Source organism: Nothobranchius furzeri, chromosome 14, assembly GCF_043380555.1.
Source record: "Nothobranchius furzeri strain GRZ-AD chromosome 14, NfurGRZ-RIMD1, whole genome shotgun sequence".
Taxonomy (NCBI): Eukaryota; Metazoa; Chordata; class Actinopteri; order Cyprinodontiformes; family Nothobranchiidae; genus Nothobranchius; species Nothobranchius furzeri.
In genome coordinates this window covers 63131456-63152927 of record NC_091754.1, presented here as the reverse complement: position 1 = coordinate 63152927, position 21472 = coordinate 63131456, and the positions used below count along the sequence as shown (strand labels likewise).

The window sequence follows — 21472 nt, the reverse complement described above, 5'->3', positions numbered from 1 at the left end:
GTTTTCTCATTGTGTGATAAGTCTCTAATGAAATCCCACAACACTACACCTGCTGTCTCCCACTGCACACTCACCTACTCAGCTCGGTGACTAGCTCTGTTGGCTCTCAGGTGGATTAGTGGAGGATCAGCTGGAGAGCCCATTCCACCTCTGGACTTTCACACAGAACACCAACAAAAGCTTATCAGGAGCAGCTTGGAGGTGTTGCGTGAGCATCTGTTAAAAAACCGGGATAGTTGGTCAAAGTCAAAGTTGTGACTGCAGAGCTGCTGAGATGTTTACCTGCTTCAGTTTCTTCACTTCCTGCTGAAGCTCAACTTGTTTGATGAATCATGAAGTGGTTCTGCTCTGGTGTGGAAAGGCAGAACATCCCATAATTTAGAGGCAATGGCTGAAAAGGCTCCATCAGTGTTTCATTTGGTGGCGGGGAAGTCCAGAAGCAGCTGAGATGCTGACCTCAGCGCTCTGACTGGGTCGTGATGCTGAAGCTAATCAGACAAATTTCATTCGCTAGAAGAGTCCGAAACCTGAACCGAATGATGAAACTAACAGGAAGCCAGTGTAAAGAGGCCATACAGGAGTGATGTGGTGGTGCCCTCGCCTACCTGTCTACATCTGCAGGTGATGGAGGTCTGACTGATTTAAAGCAGAGTCTACAGCGCTGCAGCCATCTAACCCAGAATCCAACAGGACAACCGCTTCAGTGAAGCCTGAATCACAGAAAGAATCCAGATCAGATTTCTAGAAGGACAGGAGATAAAATCAGACCCATGTGGTCCAAAATCAAGACCAGATCAAGAGAAAAAACTGGAACAAAGAGCAGAAATTCAGAAGCTTCTTCTTGTGTGAAGAAGAAACTGTAGTTCCACAGAGTTCTTTCTCCTTCAGAAACAAAAGGACATGAAGTTGCTGACTGAAGGTTTTCCATGTGTGGATGAGAGATTTTACAAGGACTCAGGTCCAGTTGATCAGTGTCTCTGCTGTTAAAATGTGTGCAGCCACACAACATTTTCATGGTGCAGACAAACATCTGAGAGGATGTTGTTAGAGATGAAATCAGCTCTCTCACTCGATTAAAGATCCAACGCTTCGGTTCTGATCAGCTGAGGACAGATCCAGTCTGGAAAAGACGACCTTTGGTCACCAGAGTTCACGGAGTAGAGCTAACCGCTTTTCCCTCCAGAGTCACATTCAGATTCGGGGTTTTTCCGTCGGAGAGTGTGAGCAGGATGGGTCAGAGAGCGAGCAGCGATCCTGCATCATGGCCAGCTCAGATGAGCGAGTCTGATAGAGGGAAGTGAAGGGAATAATTGGTCCTTCCAAAAGACAAAACACCCAAACAGAATCTTAGTGCTGTTGTTTCTGCAGTCCAAAGTAGCGAGGACTGTCCAGATGTTTACATCGGGGAAACTAAACAACAATTACAAAAGAGCATGGCACAACACAGGAGAGCCACCTCTTCAGGTCAACACTGCAGTCCACCTTCACCTACAGGACAAGGGACACACCTTTGAAAGTGATAAATTACACATTCTGGACAGAGAAGATAGATGTTTTGAGAGAGGAGTAAAGGAAACTATGTCAAACAGGAAAAACCCACTTTACTAAAGGAGGACAAGCTCCTCGGATGCTATGCGAAACGTCCTCAAGAAACCAAAGAAGCCTTCATTCGAACCCCTTTGGATTACCATGACCTGGGTGACTGAGAACATTCACCAGCTCTAGACACACTTTTATTCCTCCATGGTGAAGCGCTCAAAAAACCTAGGTTCATTCAGGCTCAGACCGAGTGTTGTGATGTTAGGAGAGCCTGTTTGGCAATGGGGTAGGGGTGAGTGGCAGCAGTTGCATGATTTAATCATCTGTCTCTTTTACTTAAGGACACAGAAGAGTTTACAGGAGAGAGTGAGCTCCTCTGAATTAGAGAGCGGTTAGAGAAACAAAGAACATCTGTGCTGCTGTGCCAGCCTGTAAAAGTTTTAATTCTTTTGGTTCATGATGATAAACTGATGTTAAATTCAACTGGAAGAAGTTTGGGTTCATTTTAAGTCACGGGAGATCATGTTTCCGTTATCTGCTCCTCCCCACATACACAATGGACATGAGGAGATGAGTTAAAATGTTCCCAAAGGGCAGGATAGTGTACCGGTTTGTACTGATTAGTGAAGGCGAAACATCAGCTGGGCAGAATAATCCTAATTCAGCCCACAGCCTCCTGCTCGTGTTATTATGAGCAAGAATAAAGAAGAAGAAAAGATCTTTTCTGTAGCGCCTCTCAAGATAAAAATCACGAGGCGCTTCAAAACAAACATCCCAAAACTTATTGGAAGTTTAGGATAAAAATATATATTTTTGTATTTTCTGAAGGGATGGGTACAGAATTCTGTATTTTTCAGGGCGGCGACCACATTTCGTGGTACTTATCTAGGACCAATTCACATGATATGAAAGAGTGTCGTGTTTCGGTACCTATTCAGTAATGAGATCTTTTGGGAACGTGATTTGCCAGATAGACAGCAATGCATGCACCACAGCATAATGTTGTCCGTTGCTGCAGGCGAGCTGTAAACAGCAAGCTGCACGAGAGGAAGCGCTCTGATATGTGGATACACTTCACTGAATGTGTTGGGTGACTGACAATGATCTGAGTGAGGCATCATCATCTTAATCCAACACATTCTCACACCCTAAGCGTCGGAAACAAACGCTTGGTCTGACTCTGACAGTCAGAGTCTGACTGTCAATTTTCGTATTTGCCGCCCAAGGGGAACGTTAGAACATACCATCTGGCGAGGGGGAGGTTACACATACCCTCTACTTCTAACCTCCACCTTGGTAGTTGAAACCTCCCCCTCGCGTTGGCTCGGTCCAAACTCGACCAATGACGAGGCGCCTCCCGCCATTCACTTCAGCGAGCCGGCTTTTAGAGCGATCGACACATCACTAACGTGTTAGCTAGCAAGATGGTTAAGGTTAGGATAGGGGTGAGGGGAAGGTTAAATAAGAGGACAAGGTTAGGGTGAGGTACAATGAGCTTGTTTGGTACCCTGGCTGCGGACATCCCATTGTGTCAGTGTAACGCTGCATTGGGATCTGCATTCAAATAAGGGAAAACCCCCTTTTCGCACATAAGTAATGAAAAAGGGCCCTTTTGGCGTCAGGGGTCTGATGTGGAGGGTGGCTGACCAAGCGTGTGTTTTTGACGTAACCTGACAGCAGCCAGATCTCCATGTGTAGCCCCGCCCCGTGTTGAGTCTACACATCTGGAAACCGTCTGAAAGAGGGAGCGCTATCTGGTGGAATATTTTGAGCTGACTGGAGGACATGCTTGGTAGTGCTCGGCTGGCACTGGCTACCATATTTTGTCTTTAGCCAAACACAGTAACAACTCAAATGACATATACGATGTGCGCATGGAAAACAACAACTCGCTCAAGCGTCATTCATTTGCTCATGCAGCAGTTACCATGTGTCTGGTTCTCCTGAGTTTGGAAAACTCCAAATCTCACGAGAATTCATCTTGCAGCGCAAGGTTACTTGATCTGCTCCAACAGGTAAACAATAGGGTTGGGCATCAAGCACTGATTAGAACCGGGACTAACTGTCAGTTTTTCCCAGAATGGTTCAGGTTTTTAAATTTCAATTTCTAGTTTTCAGTTCCCAGTCTTCCCACTGGAAGATTAATCAGTGACCGATCGCCGTGAAAAAAACGTGATCTGCAAATTCTGATACATGCCTTTCAGAGCCGATCATACCAGCTGTCTGTCTCTTACCCAGTTTCTCTTTTGACTTAATCACTTCTGCAGCATGTCGTAGATTCTCAGTCATCCTAGACGCGATCCCCCTGAGAGGTTTAGTGGAAAACAGCTGGACTTTTCTGGTTATGTTAGACATTTTTCCTCTCCCAGAGGCTTCTTCGGTTCCCTTAATTTGGTCGTGGTCAGAAACAAACATTGTGATACAACTTATTTTTCTTTCTTTCTTGAAAACATATTTTTGTCTAAATTAAGGTGATGTTATTGTTCATAGAATTAAAAATCATGTTAAGGTACAGATGATTTCATCAGGTAGGACCTGGGGTCTTACGGGTCCTGTACATGTAAAGTTTTTGGATCCTGGCTCTTGAAAGAATCAGAATAAGGAATTGCTAAAGGAACCTGAATCGAAACAAGGAATTGGAATCATTCAAACAATGCTCAACCCTATGCACCACGCCCATTTCAACTTTTTCTGGGACCACAGACGCTTTTTTTAGGGAAAATGGGATTCACCTGAACAAGTCTGGAGTTAAACTGTTTATCTCAAACATTTTACACATGGTGATGATTCTACTGCCCACCCCACAAAAGATGACGATAGCCAACAGGAGCCAAATCTGAAAATCATAACCAGACCACCTCTGTGCTGTTAGGTGTGAAGCAGGCTTTGAGATACGTTTCAGATTGTAAAAATAAAAATTTTCCTAATTTTCGTTCATGTAAAAATGAATTAAACATATTTTGTCAAAAATTTGATGTTAAATAATTTCATGATTATTTAATTTTCAACATTTCCTTCAGATCTCTCCGGCTGTGTCTGAATGGAATGTGTTGCTTTAAAACAGACGACACAATAACAAAATACTTTAATTCTTATCATTTGTTTTTGAAAAATAAATCTGACCTTTAACTATAGATGCTTAGTTGGTTTTGTGGTTAATCAGTAAACTGGTTAAACAAACTGGTAGGGGAATGGTTTGGATCCCAAACTCCAGCAGGGAAGCTGGAGAACATGCATGTACAGAACCATGAGGCGTTTCACTACCAGTGTTGTTCTCCTTCATGTTTGGATTATCATCTTTTCAACACCAGATACCTTTTCGGGTAAGAGCACGTAAAGAAGTGGAACATTCGTCTTATCTGTTTACAGCGGCAAATAAATAAATGAATGAATTTATTTTTGTTGTACAAGTAACAACTGAGAGGAGCCAGTTGAGGTGGCTTGGGCATCTGGTCAGAATGTCTCCTGGCCGTCACTCTGGGCGTGGGAACCCAAACTCAAAGTGACCCGAGCCCCCAACTGGGTGGCAAACTCCTTCCAAACCCAGGAGATGAACTGTGGGCCTCGATCAGACGCGATCTCTGCAGGGATTTAGTGGAACCGAAAAACGTGTTCAATGAGCAGTTGTGCAGTTTCTGTGGAGGAGGGGGAGATTTGAGAGAGACTAGCTGACGGGCCTTTGAGAAAAGATCAGTGATGGAGAGGATAACAGAAACCCTCGAGAGTGGGGGAGGCCAGTTACAAAATTGATTGCTATGTGTGACCAAGGATGTTTTGGAACAGCAAGAGGGTGTAGGAGACTGTAGGGAGGCTCATGGCTGCTTTTATTCCTGGCGCAGATGTGGCAGGCCGCAACGCTACGGTCCTTCCAACGCCAGGATGAATCGAAAATCTTGCTGTGTGGGCCCAATGAATGAGAGGTCCTCGAATGGTGGTTGGAACAAACAATCCGTTTGGGGGACCCTTACCTGGGCTGGGATCGAGCTTGAGATTCTCTCTGACACGGTGATGGATGTCCCAGATAACGGCGCCAACCAGACAGGAGGGAGGCAGGATAGTGGCTGGTTCTGGGTTTTTCTCTGGAGAGAACTGCCTGGATAAAGCATCAGGTTTCATGTTTTTGCTGCCGGGTCTGTAAGAAATAACAGACCCGGCAGCGATTCACCTCGAGCAACGTCCCATTCTGTGAGGTCTCCGTCCGGACGGTGCCGTCCATGGGTGCGGGTCACCCTCCAATCGCTCCCGTCATCCCAATTTTTCGGGAAACCAGATATCCTCCCACTCCAATCAGAAGAAATCCAGTGATCATCAGACCAAATATCCACATATCTTTGATGTCCTCAATGGACAGCTGAGAGAGACAGATGATATTCCACTCCTTCCAGGAATCGAGCATATATCCCGCTGCGTGTGTCCCGTGAGGGCAAGTGGGAGCCCCCTCCTCTGTTCTCATCGTAGAAAAAATCTTATCAATCGCGTTGAATGACCAATTAATTAAATCCATTTCTGAAAAATTGTGATTTCCAGAGGAAATGCAGAGAAGCGCTCTGTAGGCAGACGGGACTAAAAGAGCCTTGGGAAAAAAAGATAAGGGAGCAAAGCAGAAGCGACCGTGCTCTGTGAGTGCCAGGAGGAAGAATTTTTTGTTTTGTCCATCTTCATCATAATAATGACAACATTAGATGACAACAGGTGTGAAGCACTTTGTGATAAGTGCTAAATAATTACAATTTACTTACTTATAATTTTAAGTGAAGTGAACCCATCAAAATGAACTTTCACTTGCAGTTTTTATATATTTTGTTATAATTGTCCTGTTTGAAGGAGCTGAATGAAGGAAATACAACCCTGTTCAGCCGGAGTGAGGAGCTGGGAAATTCAGGAAGCTGCTGATGCTCTTCAGCATGAAGATGAGCCAGTTGAGATGGTTCCAGCTTGTTCTGCTAAGAGGAAACCCTAGGGCAAGACCAGGACACACATCAGGGATTATAAAAGACTTTGGGATCCTCCCAGAAATGCTAGTGGAGGTGGATAGTGCCGCTGTTCTCTGTTACTCAGATTTTTTAAAAGTGGAAGGAAGATCAGAATATTTCACTATAAGTGAAACATTATACCATTTAAATCCATTTACGGTTTCAACCAATGACCTGTCACAGACTTGTGCCCTGACACGGTGACTAACACGAACGTAACTTTCCACATTTTTGATGCAAACCAGCTTTCAAAAAAGCTGAATGTCTTTTTAATACAAATCCTGGAGCATTTCCTTGTTCTATTTTTACACAGTTTAGTAAAAAAGATAAAGTTTTTTTTTACCTGACATGGTTCGATGAATGTCTCTAGTCATCATCAGAATCGCCGTGTTGGTGGCGTGACTTCCGTTCCGTGCAATACGAAGATAAACTCAGAAGAGTTTCAAATCCTGGAGCGTTCGCGGAGACCTTTAAGAGATGCATCAGTTACTTATCATCAGCTTCAACTTCCTTCCTTTTCTGCTGTTAAATGATCAGATATGAGACCTCCTACGATAACAGCCATATGTGATGAAACCAAACCCAGTAAGTCTGACTGGGAGCTCGATGGTGGTTGGATCCAGATCCATGATGGTCCCCTACATGACTGGTCGGCTACTTCTGATGACTCTGCTGGTCCAAACTACAGAAAGTGAGTTCAACAGCTGTTTTTATACAGCAGATTTATTTCTCCTAAAAAATTTTTTTTGATGGTAACGTTTTACACAATTGTCATCGTCTCAAAAATAAATCTTAAAAATGTTGTTTTTAAATGTTTTCATTTATTTTTTATGAAATTAGTGAATAAACTTTGAGGTCAGAGCTGTTTTAACCAGCAGACATAAACGTAACCAATATGGATCCTTTATACCATTGAAAAAAAAAAAGAAAATACTTTAAATATTTTTACTGGGCCACCATGAGCTTTGACTATGACAGACATTTCTTGTAGTTTTGGTTCATCGAGCCTAAAAACAGCTGAGTGTTCATTTACTCTTAGAGTTCCTGTCATCAGAGGAGCACCGACATCTGTTACATGGGTTTGTACAGATTGACCACATCATTTGAGCATAGGACCTTTCTAGAACCATGGACGTAATTTTGGGGGGGGGACAGGGGGGACATGTCCCCCCCACATTTTCCAAAGTCAAGTTTTGACCCCTGCACTTTTTACCATCCAAAACAATATTACACTATATTAAATTAACACTGGATGAGCTCTAGGACCAAGCGGAATACAACCGTATGTGTTGAAGTCTGTTTCCCATTAGAGCATACCGTAAAGATACCCCTCCCCCCTCCTCCCTCCCCCGTGTCCCCCCCACTTCTAAAGTGAAAATTACGTCCATGTCTAGAACTAAGATGATCTCAGACCACATTCACTTTATCACACTGCAGCAGAATAAATCTTCCCTCATCTGACCACATGACCCCAAAGTTCGGTCTTCATACGGACAAGTGGTTTTCTACAGATACCCTTTATTACACACTTATTTGTTCTGCACATTTTTACAGACAAGGGTGCTTATAACCGGTGAGCGTGAGTAAAAAAATTTTGCCTATGTACCAGGATTTTATTTGCCACAACACACTTTTGCATACTGGAATTACGTTAGCATTCGCGTAGATCCACGGACGTAGTTTTGACTTTAAACGTGGGGGGGACATAACCGGCATGAGGACCGGGGGATTTACTTTAAAGCCTAGGGCGCACCGGAGGCAGACACGACGCGCCGCACCATCATTTTAAATAGAAGCCATTATAGTTTATGAGAGTAGGCACACTGGGAGCGCCATGTCCCTGAGACGCCACGCCGAGGCGTTGAAGATAGGCGCCGCGGCTGTTTACAACATTGTGGAGCACTTTACAACGTGGAACGGCTTTACGGCACAAACCCAGCTGCAGTTTTGATCACTTTAAAATGCTATTGTAGTGGTCGTAAAGGTCAAGAGGTCATCTGTAAAGAAGGTATAGAACTGAACTGTAAATCTTTGGTTTAAAAGCACGTTTGTCTAAAGTCATTGTTCGTGTTCCGGTTTTCCAAGATCTGCAAAGGAATAGTTTGTGCAGTTTATTCCGAGCAAAGCTGCAGTAGATTTTATTAGGAGAACTGTTTATCAGGTAATGACCGGTGGTCCAGACTTTTAATAACAGTATTTAGACAGGCCCAATAGTTCCTGCCAAGTTAAAGTCAACCCTGTAATTAAGGCCCCATTTTTATAAGATATCTGGCTTCAACTCCACTTTAAAAAAAAAAAACATCTTATCCTCTACACTATTAATCTTAAAAATTTCAAATAGCGTACTAACTTACCCATTTTAATGACTTTGAGTCTCACAAAACACAACAGCAAGTCTGATTACGTGTAAACAATAGAGTCACTTCCCGCTTCCTGTTCTCAAGTCCATGTGATGTTGTGACTATCGCTCAACTTTCCAAGAAGCGCTCAACGCTGTGCCGCGCCCTGTGATGGGGTCTTTCCTCAACCCTACAACTCCGAGATCGGAACAGACAGACAACTGGAGACATCAGCTGAGTTTTTACTCTACAGAGGAGTGGAGTAGGACGCCGCCAGACTCACACTGTCTACTTCTCCTCCACAGGATCTTTTTTTACAAAGAAAACCGAGAGGGGTGGTTACTTTGATAAGAATCGGGTCAGAATGGTTCTGACCACAGAGAGAGGAACGAGCATTTGTGTTCTAGTCATTCCCCAGTCGATCAGCAACAGGAAGAAAGTCACATGGAACACATCCCCTCTGCACACAAAACAAGCGTATTTCTGCGACTTCAGAGGCAAACTAAAAGCCGCTTGAGAGGCTGAGTCGGGCCGGCGTGACGCGCTCTTTACAAGCATCAGCCGCCATTTCAAACTTGCATTTCCAAAAACTTTATTAAAGTAACTCCAATTTACTCGAAATATGGCGTGCTCAAAATCAAACTGTACAATTATCACAGCGATCAACTGACGGTCAACAAAAATGTGCGGCAACCCGCTCCCCCGCTCCTCCTTTCCCCATATTATCTGAGCAGGTTCTAGAGATGGTGTTAAATCCCCACCCGTGCCCCCTATAAAGTCTTTTTGCATAAGCCTCATCACACACGAACACTGTTTCTACACGTGTTCCTATTGTAGACAGATAATATCACGCATGAAGCATAATAATAAACTGAAAACTAACATCCTGTGGGACCACTTGGCTCCTCAAAATCACGGTTGCGATGCAGCGCATCTGCCTCTGGTGTGCCCCAGGCTTAAGTATACACAAACTATGACCAAAACTACAGCCTAAAGGCTCTTTTATGCAATGTCAGGAATGCAGAACTGTCAAGTACACAGGTGGCAGTAAAATAAAACTCCAATGTGAAACGCGAGTGAAAGCATTCCACACAGCTGATCCCATGACATCACCAAATCAAGGGTAAACTTGCAACACCACTCATAACTTCACGTCAATACACAATCATAGACGAGCAGAAAGACAACTGCATGCATAAAAATATGTCTGTGGGTTACTTTCTATTGTGTTTACATCAGTAACATAAGTTCGCATGAAATTGCATACTGCACACATAGGCGGGCCCCACATGGAACCTATATGGGTCCCACCAGGGTTTGTCCACAGTTTCCATGGTGGCCCCACAGGGGTTTGCCCAGAGAGATCAGGGGCTTAGATTGTTTGTTGGTAAACCCCTGTGGGGCCACCGTGGAAACTGCGGACAAACCCTGGTGGGACCCATACGGCTTGCCCATATAGGTTCAAAATGGGATCCACCTATGTGAACTGGCTGGGTTTATTTTGAAGGTTTTCGGGTGTTCTACGCTGCTTTTGTGTTTGACTTCTAGTTGGGCTCGATCTAAACTCAACTGCTGAGTTTGACGTGTTTTGGAAGTTTCAAATGTTTGGACCACCAGCACCACCCAGCGGTAGTTTGATGAAACTACTGTAATATCACGGGGGGGGAGCTATTAAAATACCCATAAATCAATGCAAGTAATATCAATTTTATTTGAAACGACTGAAATCGAGAGCCATCTCTCATTCTTAAGCAGCGTAATGTTGTTTTTGGATGGTAAAAAGTGCAGGGGACAAAAATTGACTTCAGAAAAAGCATGGGGGACATGTCCCCCCGTCCCCCCCAAAACTACGTCCATGCTACTGTCTATTTGTTTCTGTAACCCGTGGCAACCAAGTTGGAAAAAGTGAGTACACACATTACAAGCTGGCTCCCAGCAGGATCTGCTGGTACCACAGGAGAACTTCAGCCACCATGAAAGCTCAAACAGTAAAAGCTTTTGTTTATGAGCATTCCAAAATTCAGTCTTTAAAAGAAAAATACTGAGTTCAGTTCCACTAGCCACAGCCAGACCTGATTACTACCAGACCTGTTCCATTAGGAAATACTAACTAATGAAAGTATTAATAAAACCTGTTAAACTACATGATGAAAGCTAAGAGATCTTGAAAAGTACAAGACATTATTCCCAGTTTGAAAGTAATTCCAGAACAAAAGAACCCAGAACAAAATCTAAAGTCCTGCAGGCTTCACTTGATTCAGGTTAAGGTTTGTACATTTTATACTATAAAATAATATTAAAATTGAGGTTAGATAATAAAATGTAATATAATTTAGGTTTGAACTCCAACATTACCATGATCACTGTCAGCATTGTTACGAGTTTCTCCTCTTTAGACCAAGAATGGATGGAACAGACGACCCATAAGCCTGATACTTCTGAACATTATCAGGAGTTTTGCCTGCATGTTCCCAAAGTTCCCACTTGGACCAGTTCAAAATCCCCAGCCCAAATGCCAGTACCCACACCAACTAGGACCGCCAACCCAAAAGCACCCTTGATCGTTGCAAACTTAAAAAGTGGGGTGAGGTCAGCTCCGGAACCTGTTCCCAGAGGTGAGAAGTAACTTGTTCATTTACTTGAGTAGCTTTTTAAAACAATTGTACTTCCAGGTGTATTTTTACTGCATTGTGCTTTATTACTCTTATCCTTCCTATCCGGCTCTCAGAGAGTACAGACGCTTTTTGCTTCAGCTCCTTTATCTGCTTTTTCCCAAGGCTCTCTGTCCTGTCTGCCTACAGAGCACTTCTCTGCATTTCTCCTGAAAATCACTACTTCTTTTTGGAAAATGGACTTAATTAACTGGTTATTCAACGCGATTGAGAACGGAGAAGGGGGCTCCCACCTGTCCTCAAGGGACATTCGCAGCGGGATATGCACTCGATTCTTGGGAGGTCTGGCGAATCGTGCGCCTCTCTCAGTTGTCCATCGAGGACGTGGAAGATTTGTGGATGTTCGGCCTGATGATCACTGGATTTCCTCTGATTGGAGTGGGAGGATATCTGGTTTTCTGGAAATTTGGGAAGACGGGAGCGATTGGAGTGCGACCCGTACCCACGGAATGTGCCGCCCGTGCGGTGACCTCACAGACTGGGACGTTACTCGAGGTGAACCGTAAGCTGGACAATGTCCTCGCGGCGTTGCCTGTGTTAGTGCGCAAGATGGATGTCATCTCGGAGAGGGTCGCCGGACGGTGTGGGGATGTTTAGAACGTATAATTGGCTTCACTGGTGGACATGAAGGATCACTTAATAGACTCCAAGGCAGAGAGGAAAACTTATCTCTGTCTGCCCCAAACAAAGTCTTGTTTATCCTTATCTGACGCCAAGGGCAGCCTCCAAAGCTGCCATCAATATCACCCCCACGAAAGGAGGAATGCAGACAGATGCTGTGACCCGACCTTCCCCCTTGCCTTCAGATTGTGACTTCTGCTTCGAGGTCACCAACCTACAGGAAACTCAATGTGCTCTCTGGCCCTCATCTCTCCCTCCCACCTGTTTGACTGCAGCTGTGAGCGCCGTACACTGGCAGCTCCCGTTGGAGGATTCAGGATCCCCCCCCCCCCGCCTCCCTATCGGAGTCTGATGTTTTGTAACTGTGATGTTCGTGCTTCTATGTTGAGGAGTTTTTTGTATAATAGAGCTACTCCCCGCTGGGTCTAACTCTGCTATGCCTTTTTTTTACCTTACCCCCAATTATCCTCATGTAACACCCTTTTCATCTAATGAAATGAGCGCCGTTCTGGCTGCTCTCGTGGACTGCCTGTATCTGTCTTGTCTACATGTGTGTGTGTTTAACCTTGGTCAGGTTGTGTTTGCGGAGTCAAGTTCCTATGCTCTGGGTCGCTGGAGCGCTGGCATTAAAGCTTATTCTGATTCTGATTATTATTTTTCCCGTGTCCTGTCTGGCTGTGAAGCAAACAGCCACGCCTGATACTTACAACTTTATTGTTACTGTATTTTGGATGCTTTGTAATTCTGACCAGACACGGAGACAGAGGTGAAAGAGAAAGGAAGAGACAAAAGAAATAGGGGGTGGGGTCCACAAAAAACAAACAAAAAAAACAGTCAATGATGGACAGGAGTCTGCTTCTAGACCTGCAGAAAAGGGACACACAGCAATACAACAGGAGCAAGCCATCACTGCGTCAACCTGATGGGAAAACATAAAATCAACATTGTTTAACTGAACAATCATGATAATAAATCACAGTGCATTTAGTGCCCACCACAGCCTTATGCCATGTGTTGAACGTGACCAAGTCCATACTTATGAGAGCACCATGTGAGCACCTGTGTGTGTACACGCGCTTGTTTATGTAAGGTTTCTCCATACGAGCGTCCAATAGAGAGTGTGAGGGACCACAGATCTGCCCCCCAAAGATGCGCAGGAGACGGGGGGAGCTCCAAGTCCCAGAGATCCAGGAGCTGTCACAGAGCACAGGGACCCCAGGGAGACTGCAACCAGAAAAGCCCCTGCCCCCCTCATGAGAGACTTAGAAGATTGCCCTGGGGGCCACAACCAGCAGCCGGCAGAGTCCGGGGAGAGAACAGCAGCAAGCCCACAGGCCCACCCGCAGCTTCCTACCCCCAAGCTGACCGGGCCCAGGACCCAACGCCCCGGGACCCAGGGGCAACCAACCCTGCCGGGGACCCAACAGAGCCCAGGGATGCAGATCCCACTAGGCAGCCACCGGGAGCAACCAAACAGATGCCAAAAATCTTAAGCCCCCCGAATCGGGGAGCCACGAACACTCAGGCAGACCAAAGCACCTCACTCAGCAGCAAATGTGGCAGGGGGAGGGCAGGCCAAGATGTGTAGCAGCACAGGAATACCCAAGAGAGAGGAGGAGTCCAAAACCCCACCTGACATTTACAGTCATACACAAACACAGTCAAACACTCCCTCCCTCATGCTCGCACATGCACACACAACCGGAGACTTACAAAAGTGAACACCAGACACCCACTCACTCTCCCCATGCATACCCTATTCACTCTGGTCCTGGTACTGCTGCACAAACGGTACAACCATCCCAGGACCAAATTTAGCCCCGTTCTGCTGGGGCGATGTTGAGCATGCACCCCCATCTAACGCCGAGCAAAGCAACCCATCGCCTCAGACCCCAACCAGATAGCCAGCTCCCCCTCCTAGCCTCCAGCCCCGGTACGCCAAGCAAGAACAGAGGTGAGTTAAGACCCCTAGTCTCCCTTCCCCTGCTCAAATACAGTGTTGATGCATGTTGATTAAGTGCATTTTGTAGCTTGGGGGTCAATGCAGGCGTCATCATTCCCCCACAGTCCTCTGTGTCTAAGTGCAGTTTAAAATTGGAAGCGGGCACCGGCACTCGGGGTGAGGCTGAATCATCTCCCTGCCAAATGCCGTTGAGTGTGCTCACTCCCAAGTACCTAGGAGTTTGATATACAAGTAAAATTGGGGGGCAGGCTGCCACTGGACTGTGGAAATGGGATCCATACCCACACTCCCTGACTTCCCCACCCCTCAAGGTCCTATGTACATGTTTGTGTGATGATGTGAGGGAGCAGTAGGAGGAAAATGTATGGGGATGGGGATGAATGGCTGGGGGTCCAAAAGCCCTCCAGGGAGCCAGCTCCCCCGCTGGCCCCAATAGGCACCTCCATTCCCAAAATACCACCTGGGGCATGGAGACCTCAGCCCATCTCGCCAGGGCCCAAAACAGCAGCATTGCAGAGCCCCACGGAGTCCGAGGGCACCAACCCAGCTCCACCCCAGCAGAATATCTACTCCCATACCTGCAGTTGTCCAACTTCCAGAATATTTAAGACATAAGACATCCAGGTAAGGCTAGGTCCTCCCCCTTCTGGACATCCCCCTCCCCCATGATAGAACAGAATTGTTACCATTATTTCAGAGGAGCCACGGTCCACCTGGGGCCCCATAAGCCTGGGCCCAGCTCTGCCATGCGTTCCCGCCTTCCTCCAGGCAGCCTTCAAGTTAGGACCCAATCCCCAGGACCCCGCCCAGATCCCTGCACGGGGCCGGCCACCCCCACATCACGAGCCCCCGGGCCCTCACTCAGACCCACCCAGGTGTGATACAGCCACTAGACAGCAACCTGTAGCAACCACCAAGACCCCTCAACTGCATTGTGCTTTTTACTTTTAAATCAATCAATCAATCAATCAATCAATCAATCAAGGTTGATTTACAGAGCACTTTTCACAACATGGGCAGGTGTCAGAAGTGCTTTACTTACAACGATACGGACAAAAAATAAAATAAACAAACAGAGCGCAGGACGTGATTAATGGCAGTCCACACACTGCTTTACCTGAGTAAACACACACACACACACACACACACACACACACACATGTAGACTGTTACTTTTACTTAAAAGTGGAATATAGAACATTTTTATAAAAAAAACTATATTTAAAAAAATATCTCCACCTGGTGTTTAGAGGTGTGCAGAATGAATGTAAAGTTTCTCCTTTAAAAGCTAAATTTACAACAAAAAAAATCTACATTTTATTTTGAGGGCACAACGCTGGGTTTATGTTTACATCTACCAGCCAACGGGGGGCGCCATTGTGGTTAAAAGTCTGCTTGGAAAGGCGAGGCTGGGACTGAAGTGGCGGATTAGTTAAATCTAGCAGCTGATTCGGAGCCCAGAAGATGTTATAACTGTAAATATTGTTGTAAAATTAACTTATTAGTAGATATTATCCTTAACCTGTACGATTTGTCACTGGACATGGTGCTGGCTGGTCACTTAATGTGTCAGCAGTAAACCAACACCCCGACAGCTGGAAAATGTTTTCTGTTGCTGCAGCTACCACCTCCAAACACTAGATGTCACTATAGTGTCCATGTTCCATATTTAACCTTTAAGTAAAATCTTTCGATACTCTAGTCTGCCACTTCATTTAAACTGTCTTACAGTACTCTAACACACCTCTTACATACTAACATATACTTTTCTTTTTGTGGAATTACAGTCCGTGCTCCAGCGCCCAGCGGCTGTCGCTGCCAAAAGGGTAGCCGGAAAAAACTTAGTGGGCGTGGCATGGTCAGAAGGCAGATCATTCGGCAGATCGTTCAGTTTCCCACTATAACATGTGGCTTTACTGAATACTTGTAAGTGTGTGTGTGTGTGATTCTTTAAAGAGGTTAAATTGTCATTATAATAATACAATAGTTATGATAAAGTTGTCAACCAAATAACTGATTTGGTCGATAGCTTTCCTGTGCTGTAAGTGATTAAAAGCATTTGTTCTCATAATAATATAAGACTAGGATTATGAAAATGGTAATTCATGCATTGTGTGTCATGCAAACCACATGTTGGAACATGTTATATCATCAGTTTTATACAAAGAAAATTCAAACTGGAATGAAAAATAAATATTTATACTAACTGAAAAATGCATCGCAGGTGTTGTCGTTACAGGAGTTTTATAAAAAGCCACCACTTCAGAAATATGTGGATATATGTAACAGTTAGATAAAAGATGACCCTGTTTTCTATACAGATGACAGTTTTTTATAAACACTAAAAGCTGAAACAACACTCAGGTCCACCATCAAATCCTGACAGATACCTACATACCTGCAGTATTATCTAAACAGGTCACTAAATGTAACGGTATAAATTCAGTAGCAGTGCTACACATGATGCTACTCATGTGCTTTTTCCATGTAATTGTAGACACCTGAATAAACATGTTTCCTTGTTTTTCAGCAAGTATTTGGAAGATGGAAGGCAGGTCTGTGTAGATCCGTTCCGCCTCGCTAGTTACTTTTTACAGTAAGTGTTAATTTTATTAACAAAGTATTTTATCCAGTTCTTTATTGATAATTTGTTTTTGTGGACAAAAAGGAAATTAAAGTAAAAAACTGTTTGGATAAACACTAAAACAACTAAATTCATCACTATTTTCACCAACGATGGAAAGACGAGATGAAATTGGCAAAGGTGAAAGATGCGAGAAACGGACAAATGAACACTCAACAAGTGGAACAGGTGGGACTAGATGAGAAAAGAGCCAGTCAGACTCCGCCCTATTGAGAGGTGAGGTGGAGCTAGACACTGTTTGACCAAGCTCCCAGGAAGACAACAGCTGAATAATGTAGGTCACGTGGAAGAAAACGCCGACAGCTGGGAGAAAAACCATTAAATGTGACAACCTGAAGAATATTTGCTAGATGAATAAAATATCCAGGTTCATTATGTTAGATATTCGCAACTCATGAGCATGTAACGATATGTTGCATGCATGTAATTAATACAGATTGATAGTAGGACCGGTCAATATCTCCACGTTTTAGAAACATCCATTCGTTTCCAAACAGGTCACAAGTTGACCTAGTAAAGTATCAACATAAATACACAACCAGTGAATATGCAGAGTCAGGCGTCACTGCTGCTCGCTTGCTGCTTCTCTGATGGGTCACGGTCATCACATGAATTTTTTGTGATCATTTGCTGACAAAACCTACAAAAAAAGTTGTTTAGATTAGCAAAAACTGTTGCAATTGGCTTCACGAGTTCACATTTTTGAGGGACAGTCGTGTTTTGGAGAGCCTTTTCACCATGACTGACAGCAACTGCATCCCACTGTGGAGACCACGGACAGCTCCTTCAGAGGCAGACTGACATCCCAGATGTAAAACAGACCTCTACCGTAGGTCAGTCATCAAGTCCTCAGTTTCACTGATACTGGCATGAACCTGGTACACAATAACACCAGTGCAATCAGCAGAGGTGTGACCAAGTCACTGCTTTGCAAGTCACAAGTCTGTCCAGTCAAGTCTCGAGTCAAGTCCAAGTCAAAGACAACCAAGTCCAAGTCGAGTCCAAAGTCAATTAATTGGAAGTCCAAGTCAAGTCCAAGTCCTTTTTGAAATTTCAAGTCATAATCAAGTCATCTGTCCAACTGCAATTTAATGACGATGATAATAAATTTCAGGATTAAAGCTTCATTTATTTGCCCAAACAAGCAGAAACTGAAACTGATTATAAACAAAGAGCTGCTGCATTCAGCACTAAATCAAACCCAGAACTAAGAATGATTCACGATTTTCGTCCATGTCGTGCCATTTTTGTGCTAAAATATAAAAAATGCTCAAGTCATCAAGTCAACAGATGCAAGTCGATTCAAGTTGAAAGTCACTGGCATTCAAGTCCGAGCCAAGTCGTAAGTCTTTAAAAATTTTATCAAGTCAAGTCAGAAGTCATTAAAATAATGACTCGGGTCTGACTCGAGTTCAAGCCATGTGACTCGAGTCCACACCTCTGGCAATCAGTCATTCGCCCATTCACACACACATTCACACCTTGGTGGGGATGAGCTACGATGTAGCCACAGCTGCCCCGGGGCGCACTAACAGAGGCGAGGCTGCCGAGCACAGGCGCCACCACCAGCAGGCAACGTGGGTTAAGTGTCTTGCCCAAGGACACAACAACAAACTGAGCGGGGCTCAAACCTGCAACCTCCTGATAACGGGGCGAGCACTTAACTCCTGTTCCACCGTCGCTCCAATAAAATCTACTCTATTCTACTTTGGTTTTCTTTGTGTGGAGAGAAAGGCCAGTTGACATACTTCTTAATATTGGGAGACAATATTGATGACATCGTGTGTTTCTGTATCATCCAGTATTCGATTCATTTCAACAACTATTCAAAAACAGTTGAATTGTGTGTTTCTCTTATTACATTACAGTTTTAAGTAGGCCCACGTGTGGTCGCCACTCCCTTTACAGAAGTAGAAAACTATTGTGTGGATACATTTTAGATGAATTAACACATTTTTTATTTAGTGGAATGAAAATAAGCAAACCCTAAAACAAAAAGGAAGACTGAATCCTGGCTAAAATGAAAAATAATTTGAGTCAAAAGACCGAGGCTAAAACTAGACCGTTTTTTTCTTGGCAAACCGGAACTGGTCGGGACTGTTGTCTAAACGTTTAAAAAAAAAGGCTTTTGTACATCTGCTGGTGAGGCTTTGAGTTAATATGCAGATCTTAGCTGCCACCCATTTCCTGCAGATAACATGTAAATGTTTTGAACATCCTGGGTAAACAATTTCTGTAAGAAGATTTATTTTTTTGAAAACGTCAAACATCTCAACCAACCTACAGCTCCCTGTTTAACCCCACAACCAAGCCAAGAACCACCAAACATCCTTTGGTCTCAACAACTTTACCCCAAACCAGAAATGACTTGATTGCAAACACTGATGCTTCTCTGGAAGACGATGAAACCACGGATGTTAAAGGTGAGTATTCTCACTCAGAGACACACAGTCTGTTCTAAAGTTCGGTTTGTCCCTAACCACTGAGTCTTTCTAGGGCTCGGGTCTTCTCTTAATGGGGAACTCATTGAACATCCTCGAATCCTCGAAATCGATCCTGGTACATTCATCATAGTACCTCAGACAATACAAATACGTGAGTATCAACATAAAAGAACCAGTTATATTACAAAAAAGAAATGATGTGTTATGAATAAATGTGTAACTTCTACATTTACAGTACAATGCAAAAGATGTGGATCTTTCATGACCCGTTTGAACAATGTTGAGGTTATAAATAAGATAGATTACAGTAAAAAATAAGATGGATTACAGTAATAAATAAAATAGATTAGAGCAATAAATAGAATAGATTACAGTAATAAATAGATAGATTACAGTAAAAAATAAGATAGATTACAGTAATAAATAGATTGGTTACAGTAATAAATAGATGGATTACAGTAATAAATAAGATAGATTACAGTAATAAATAAGATGGATTACAGTAATGAATAAAATAGATTACAGTAATAAATAAGGTGGATTACAGTAATAAATAAAATGGATTACAGTAATAAATAAGATGGATTACAGTAATAAATAGATAGATTACAGTAATAAATAAGATGGATTACAGTAATAAATAGATAGATTACAGTAATAAATAGATAGATTACAGTAATAAATAGATGGATTACAGTAATAAATAGATAGATTACAGTAATAAATAAGATAGATTACAGTAATAAATAAGATGGATTAGGTTAACAAATAAGATAGATTACAGTAATAAATAGATAAATTACAGTAATAAATAAGATGGATTACAGTAATAAATAGATAGATTACAGTAATAAATAAGATAGATTACAGTAATAAATAGATAAATTACAGTAATAAATAAAATGGATTACAGTAATAAATAGATAGATTACAGTAATAAATACGATGGATTACAGTAATAAATAGATAGATTACAGTAATGAATAAGATAGATTACAATAATAAATAGATAAATTACTGTAATAAATGAGATGGATTACAGTAATAAATAAGGTGGATTACAGTAATAAATGAGATGGATTACAGTAGTTCATAAAATGGATTACAGTAATAAATAAGATGGATTACAGTAATAAATAAGATAGATTACAGTAATAAATAAGATGGATTACAGTAATTCATACAATGGATTACAGTAATGAATAGATGGATTACAGTAATAAATAAGATAGATTACAGTAATGAATAAAATGGATTACAGTAATTCATTAAATGGATTACAGTAATAAATAAGATGGATTAGGTTAATAAATAGATAGATTACAGTAATAAATAAAATGGATTACAGTAATAAATAAAAATAGATTACAGTAGTAAATAAGATGGATTACAGTAATAAATAGATAGATTACAGTAATAAATAAGATAGGTTACAGTAATAAATAAGATAGATTACAGTAATAAATAAGATGGATTACAGTAATAAATAAAATAAATTACAGTAACAAATAAGATGGATTACAGTAATAAATAGATGGATTACAGTAATAAATACAATAGATTACAGTAATTAATAAAATAGATTACAGTAATAAATAGATGGATTACAGTAATAGATAAGATAGTTTACAGTAATAAACAGATAGATTACAGTAATTAATAAGAAAGATTACAGTAATTAATAAGATGGATTACAGTAATAAATAAAATGGATTACAGTAATAAATAAGATAGATTACAGTAATAAATAAGATGGATTACAGTAATAAATAGATTACAGTAATAAATAGATGGATTACAGTAATAAATAGATGGATTACAGTAATAAATAAAATGGATTACAGTAATAAATAGATAGATTACAGTAATAAATAGATGGATTACAGTAATAAATAGTTTACAGTAATAAACAGATAGATTACAGTAATAAATAAGATGGATTACAATAATAAATAAAATGGATTACAGCAATAAATAAAACAGATCACAGTAATAAATATATTACAGTAATAAATAGATGGATTAGGTTAATAAATAGATAGATTACAGTAATAAATAAGATAGATTACAGTAATGAATAAGATGGATTACAATAATAAATAAAATGGATTACAGCAATAAATAAAACAGATCACAGTAATAAATAGATTACAGTAATAAATAAGATGGATTAGGTTAATAAATAGATAGATTACAGTAATAAATAGATAGATTACAGTAATAAATAAAATGGATTACAGTAATAAATAAAATAAATTACAGTAATAAATAAGATGG

General features: G+C 42.1%; 1 protein-coding gene across 1 annotated transcript in view; it reads left to right on the top strand.

Annotated features, from left to right (window-relative positions):
- Positions 1–108: 108 nt before the first annotated feature.
- Positions 109–21472, top strand: part of LOC107376761 (uncharacterized) — a 29804-nt gene continuing 8440 nt past the window's right edge. The window contains exons 1-7 of the mRNA XM_054747310.2: positions 109–4862; positions 7050–7203; positions 11248–11466; positions 15895–16033; positions 16638–16703; positions 19038–19174; positions 19248–19346. Of these exons, the coding sequence (XP_054603285.2) occupies positions 7083–7203; positions 11248–11466; positions 15895–16033; positions 16638–16703; positions 19038–19174; positions 19248–19346 (781 nt within the window). The 5' untranslated portion in view covers positions 109–4862; positions 7050–7082. The remainder of the gene's footprint in view (positions 4863–7049; positions 7204–11247; positions 11467–15894; positions 16034–16637; positions 16704–19037; positions 19175–19247; positions 19347–21472) is intronic.